Source organism: Musa acuminata, chromosome BXJ3-9 (genome assembly GCF_036884655.1).
Source record: "Musa acuminata AAA Group cultivar baxijiao chromosome BXJ3-9, Cavendish_Baxijiao_AAA, whole genome shotgun sequence".
NCBI classification, from domain to species: Eukaryota; Viridiplantae; Streptophyta; class Magnoliopsida; order Zingiberales; family Musaceae; genus Musa; species Musa acuminata.
This window is the reverse complement of record NC_088357.1, coordinates 6194158-6200157: the sequence shown is the minus strand read 5'-3', so window position 1 is coordinate 6200157 and position 6000 is coordinate 6194158. Positions and strand designations below refer to the sequence as shown.

The 6000-nt window shown below is 37.6% G+C and overlaps 1 protein-coding gene across 1 annotated transcript; it reads right to left on the bottom strand.

The window, feature by feature from the left end:
• Positions 1-332: 332 nt before the first annotated feature.
• LOC103997337 (homeobox-leucine zipper protein HOX19) lies at positions 333-1806 on the bottom strand. Its single transcript, XM_065166174.1, has 3 exons — positions 1277-1806; positions 1111-1190; positions 333-1037 (listed from the first exon to the last, which is right to left on the bottom strand). The coding sequence occupies exons 1-3, from the start codon at positions 1649-1651 to the stop codon at positions 767-769; spliced, it is 726 nt and encodes a 241-aa protein (XP_065022246.1). The 5' UTR covers positions 1652-1806; the 3' UTR covers positions 333-766.
• Between the last annotated feature and the right edge of the window lie 4194 nt (positions 1807-6000).

The following is a 6000-nucleotide window of genomic DNA, read 5'->3' as shown; positions in this document are numbered from 1 at the left end:
ATTGGAAAGAAAGGAAGGAAAGAACAGAAAAAGTATTCATCTACCTTGGGATGGATAGAACAGACAAGCATGTTAATTTAGAGCCGCCCAACCACTCATTGGATTCATGTCGTTGGTGTACTCGAAGGTTGTAGATTCAGCAGACACTAGTAAAGGTTGCAGTCTTGCATTCATGAGGGGGTAATCCACTCGCCATTCTTCCATCCACTTGGCCTCCATAATCCTCAACATGTTGTGCTCCGCATGAAAACGACACACGGCGGATGAGGGACGCATCATCGACGACGCTGGAAAGATCGTCTATAGATATGCCTTCTTCTATATTTTTCTTCTCGCTTTCCTGTTCTCTTCTCACTTTCTTTAGTAGTCATTTCAGTTCCCATGAAATGAATACTCAAAAAATGACAATTGCAACTTATTTTCTATCATCAAAAAATGTGAAGAAGGGAATAGGGATCGATCTTACCATTTCAACAAAAAGAAGTCTGAGTTATACGATGGCATGATTTCCATCATTCTGCTCTAAAAAGGAGTACAATTAAAGCTAGTTTTCTTCAGGCAATATTCATTATTGAGATCTCTGTACATCGATTGACTAACATACAAAATTTAACAAGTATTGATTTGTGTTTGTGTTCTTCATAGGGAATATGGAATCAAACCAAGAGAAATATGAGACATTGTCTATGACGGAACTCACGGCAAGTATCAGACATACATCTCGCCCGAACCCTAAGTAAAGGAAGAAGGCTATTATGCCTCCCGATCAGTACGCTGCCGAGTGGGCGAAGGGGTTGAAGAAGCGAGTCTTCGGGGCCACCGCAGGAGATCCGCCTTCGTCTCTGTTCTTGCACGATGGGCACGTCTGGAAGGTACCGGCGGCGGCGCCCCCGGGGGGATGCATGTATCGGGGCGCTTGAAAGTCGAGCGACTTGAGCTCCTGTATCTCCTGCAGCAGCCTCCTGTTCTCTTCTCTCAGCGTCTCGCAGCACTTTCGCAGGAACTCGCACTCGACTTCGGTTTTCTTGAGCTTTGTCCTGCAACGAGACGCAGTCGAGTTGAGTAACAGAAGCGAGAGGTATATGTATAGGGTTTGCATGACACACCAACCTGGCTCTCCTGTTCTGGAACCATACTTCGACCTGCCGAGGACGAAGGTTCAATTGCCTGGCCAAAGCTTGTTTTTGCTTCTGATCGTAGAACAGAGGATAAACGCAAACTAGATTAGTAATCTATGCGTAGTTTAATGGTGAAGATTTCATGAGAGAAGGCAGACCGGATTGAGAGTAGCATGCTCCTTGAACTTGTCTTCCAAAAGGGCAGACTGCTCCTTGGTGAGCCTGAGCTTCTTCCTAGCTGCACCGTCTTCCTCCTCATCGCTGATCCTGCCATCGTTCTCCCTCTTAACCTTAGAGGGACGACCACCGGAAATCGATGATATCACACTATGAGAAGAAGGCATCCGGCCGACGACTCCACTCACCGAACAGGCCATGCTTGGGAGGACAAGGGTCAGAGAGGGCTCAACAGGGGTAGCAGCCTGTGGCCGGGGATGATCGCCGGTCGAGAGATGACTACTTCCGCCATCATAATTGAGTCGAAGAGAAAGCGCAGTCTCCTGCACGTCGTCTCTATCGTCATTCACTTCCATGGCCAAGAAGGGTTGTCCTTCTATGAGAGGAGACAAAGGGAGCGGTGTCTATGCTTGTCAGCCAAGTAATGAAGCAAGGGAAAGCATGGGAGGGTGTCATGGGATGTGACACGCACGCTGACATCGGTTGGCAAATAGGATTCCGGAAGCTGAAGCGAGAAGAAAGGGTGCATACGGTAACTACGTGGATTCACATGCGAAACCCCAAATGCCTATTCCATGCGTTCACTGCCGCTACTAATTCTCTCTTTCTCTTGCTATTATTGCCTGTCTGCTTTCATCCCTTTCCACTTCAAACATTGGCACCAAGCAGCTAACTATGCTTCATGCCTGCCATATAGTAACTCTTACCAGCTAATCTACAAGATTAATGGACACGACATGCCCTCCATTAACACGTCTTGGTTGTCCACCTCTCTTGCATTGTATGCATAATCTACAAGATTAGCCAGCTAATTCATCTGCTATATAGAGCTGATGCAACCTTAGGATAAGTTCTTTGTATAATTAGTCAAATATTGTGATTTCTTCGCTGCTTAAATCACATTATAAAGTATAGATCATGAAAAATCTCAAAGAGCTGATTTTGATAGGAAGTAGTAATGTCTGATGCCACCAATTATTGCTTTTGATCTATTTTTATTGTGAGTAATTAATTTATTACTATAAAATTATTCAACTAATTATATATATTATCTTATGTAATTAGTTTACCTTTAGTATCTTGATTTTTATACTTTAAAAAAAAAAGTGAAATATTTAACCTCATTACTCCAATAATTTTTTTTATTTTTAATCTTATAAAATTATCTTTTTAACCCTGTATAAGGATATAAATGTTTTATTTAAATATAGGGATCCTAATATAATTCTTGAAAGTATAGGAACCGAGATGTTAAAGTAATATATAATTAGTCTGAAATATATAATTACAAAAAGTAATGTAACTAATTAAAAAAGGAATATATAATTATTCTGCCTCATTTGAACTTATCTAATCAATGTTGGTTGAGTGGTGCTTGTTAGGTAATTCAACTATCACAAGTTGATCTATTCTTCTTTTCAATGGAATAATTGCACCAATTAATTGCTTTCAAGAAGGTAAGGAGTGAGTCAAAAGGACAGGGAGAATTGGCACTGCAACAATACATCACAGGATGTGGAATTGGTTGGACAATCTTGTTTTCTATCCCTTGCTTTCATGCAAATGGTTGATTTGCTTATGTATTGATAGTTTTAACATCCTTGTCATCAATCATATATAATTCCAGTGTTAAAAGCCTAAGTGTGAAAGAATTTTTAAGGATGGGATTAGGATAGGACTTATGAATGCATCACTCAATGTTGTTGATTGAGTACTCAATCAAGAAGATGAATCCAAATGCCACATCTTTTGCTTGGCTTCCTCTAAGAACAATGCCTATATGTTCTCTTTGCTAGTTTGATCTTAGAACCTTTTAAGCAAGTAGATAACATTCCAACAGTCTTGAAGAACACTAAGAATAATTTGTGATTAGTATGACAAGACTGCCATAATCTTTGTTTAGGTATGTGGAGTTGCAGATTGACTTTGGCACACTCCCACTAAGCAGTGTCCAGACAACATGAATAGAGAATAACTTCTCAATCAACATGGAAAAGCCAGAAAAGTGTACTAAAAAAGGATCAAATGAGTCAAACAACTCCATGCTAGAGGCTAGTGGAGGTTCCATTACCATTACCACTTTCCTTCGAATAGGGGAAACTAAAACCTCAAGATAAAATAGTATGCATATTTGATTCTCGAGTATGGTAGAAACTATAAAGCTTATCTCGCAAGAAAAAATAACATAATTGAAAGAGAACATTTGCGATGAGATCAGATCTCTTTAAACTTAAATTTAGACGGATAAATTCGAGACTCGATCTTGTCGAAAACATTATTTTGCCTAATTTTCGTCATACTTCCAAACCTGTCCAAGGAAATCTCCATCAGTCATATCAGTAGAGAGTAAAATAATACGATATAGTAAGTTGTTAAAGTAGCATATGTGCATTTCATTGCATTCTTTAAGGCACCGACTCTCTTAAAGCATGAGAAAGAAGACCCCACTTCTTTAGGTAGTGACATTACATAATGTGAGGCTTGCTCGAATCATTGTGAAGCTCCATCACTGCATGTGTTCATAGGTAACTTTCTCCAACATCTCCTAATGAGTCCTTCGATGCAGATAGCTAGGCATTAGATTGCTCATGTTATCATTATTGTTGTTGTAGAATCTCAAATACAATCAGGTTTTTAGAGGAGTTGAATTAGAAGTGAAGATTAATTATCGACATGGATCGGAGTTATAGAATATTTATGAAAGACTTGATTGATGGATGAACCTATAATTATGATGAGATTATGTGGTGTTGATAAGGGATCTAATTATCGTATACAAGTGAGTTTAGAATATTTGTTGCTTGTAACCATGGATTAATCTCTCCCAAGCGACTTAATCAACAGTGTATGCCATTGAGTGATCCATGTGTAATTCATATATAAAAAAAAACATTTCTAAGGCAATGAGTAGAGAACAGCTAAAGTCAACACCTCTTTGATGAGGGAAAACTAAAGGTCAAAACCATATTAGTGTAGAAAAATTAATGTCAAAACCTTGCCTTCCAACATTGGTTCTTGTTATGCAATTAAATGATTTTAATAGTTTTCAAATAAAAATCTATGGTTACTTCTCATGTCTTGATTTTGATGTGATATGATTAATGATTTAAATACTTCCTCATGAGAGCCATATGAACAATCAATCGGCAATGATCATATAAAATACATGAAGAATAGAGATGTATTACGACCTAAAATAAAATAATGATGTATTATTTATTGCTTTCAAACCAAGATCGACTTTATTAATGCAAAATACGTTCATTTTCAACACTAAATATTCTTGTTTTCATTCATCACAGGAAATCAGCAGTAAGCCAATTTTGCATTGATTGCTATACTTAGACATTGTATTAGAAATACGTTATAATCATGAATAATTAGTGGTCATCGTTTCTAATTATGAGTTAAGATGTTGTTCAAAGCGACGGTCAACGAAACCATTACATGGAAATGTCTTCGCCCCGATGCCTTTTGATCAAGAAGAACTTGGCCAATTGAGGATATTGATGTGGCCAAATGGGCTCAGCTCAATCTGATTGGGCTCCAAATATTGCCTGTAATCCTTCAAATTTCAATTTAAGTACAGATTTTAATATCTTTTTATGCATAATTAACAAGTTAGAATGTATACAAATATTAATATAGCACATATGTTCCTTCAAATATAAAATTCCTCTTTATGTACTCACTATATATATATATATATATATATATATATATATATATATATATATATATATATATATATGTATGTATATATATATGTATATATATATATATGTATGTATATATATATGTATATATATATATGTATATATATATGTATATATATATATACACATATATGTATATATGTATATATATACTAAAAATCATTTTAAAAACTAAGAAATATAAAAATAAAATAAAATAAAGAGGGGTTGGTGAACTTCTCATGTCTCACTGAAGAATCAAAGATTCTACGTATTTGTTGCAAGTATGATTAGCTTAAGGATTGATTTTAGGTTTCTCTCTCTCGCTCACTCTCTCTCTCTCTTCTGATAGGGCTGATGGCGCTCTCTCTCTCTCTCTCTCTCTCTCTCTTTCTCTCTGTGTGATGAAAGGACTGATGGTGTTGCAAGGTTTGACTTCCGCCACGACCTTGATTGGCCGCATGCAACCATCAATGCGTGTTCTCTCTCTACCTTGTGATAGGACTGGTGTTCTGTCGCTCTTCTCTCTTCTGATAGGACTGGTGGCGTTGCAAGGGTGACTTCGGCCACGACCTCGTTTGGCAGCAGGCAACCATCAATGTGTGTTTCACTCGGAAAACTCATGTCACATTAGGGTTTGTCCACTTCTTGCACCTGTAACCAGGAGCAGCAGACACGGCATTATCTGAAGCCACACGAATGAGAAGGCCAATAGTTGGCACCTAATCGTGCATAGTTTTGGACGAACAAAACCCCAAATTTTTTCTACTGTTTTTTCTTCCTCTTTTTCATCGTTCTCGTCGCGCATTAGAGCCCCCTGTCATCCATCATCAAGATGAGAAGAAACATAACCGGACATTATCTGTCTAGGTTTTCAAATCCGATGAAGAGCAATTGGTGTTTCAAAACCTTATTAATTATAGAACACTACTCCTAAGTCAATATATCTATTCATGAAAGAGAAAAAGTTCAAAAACTCTGTCTCCAATCATTGCTCAGACGTAAGTATT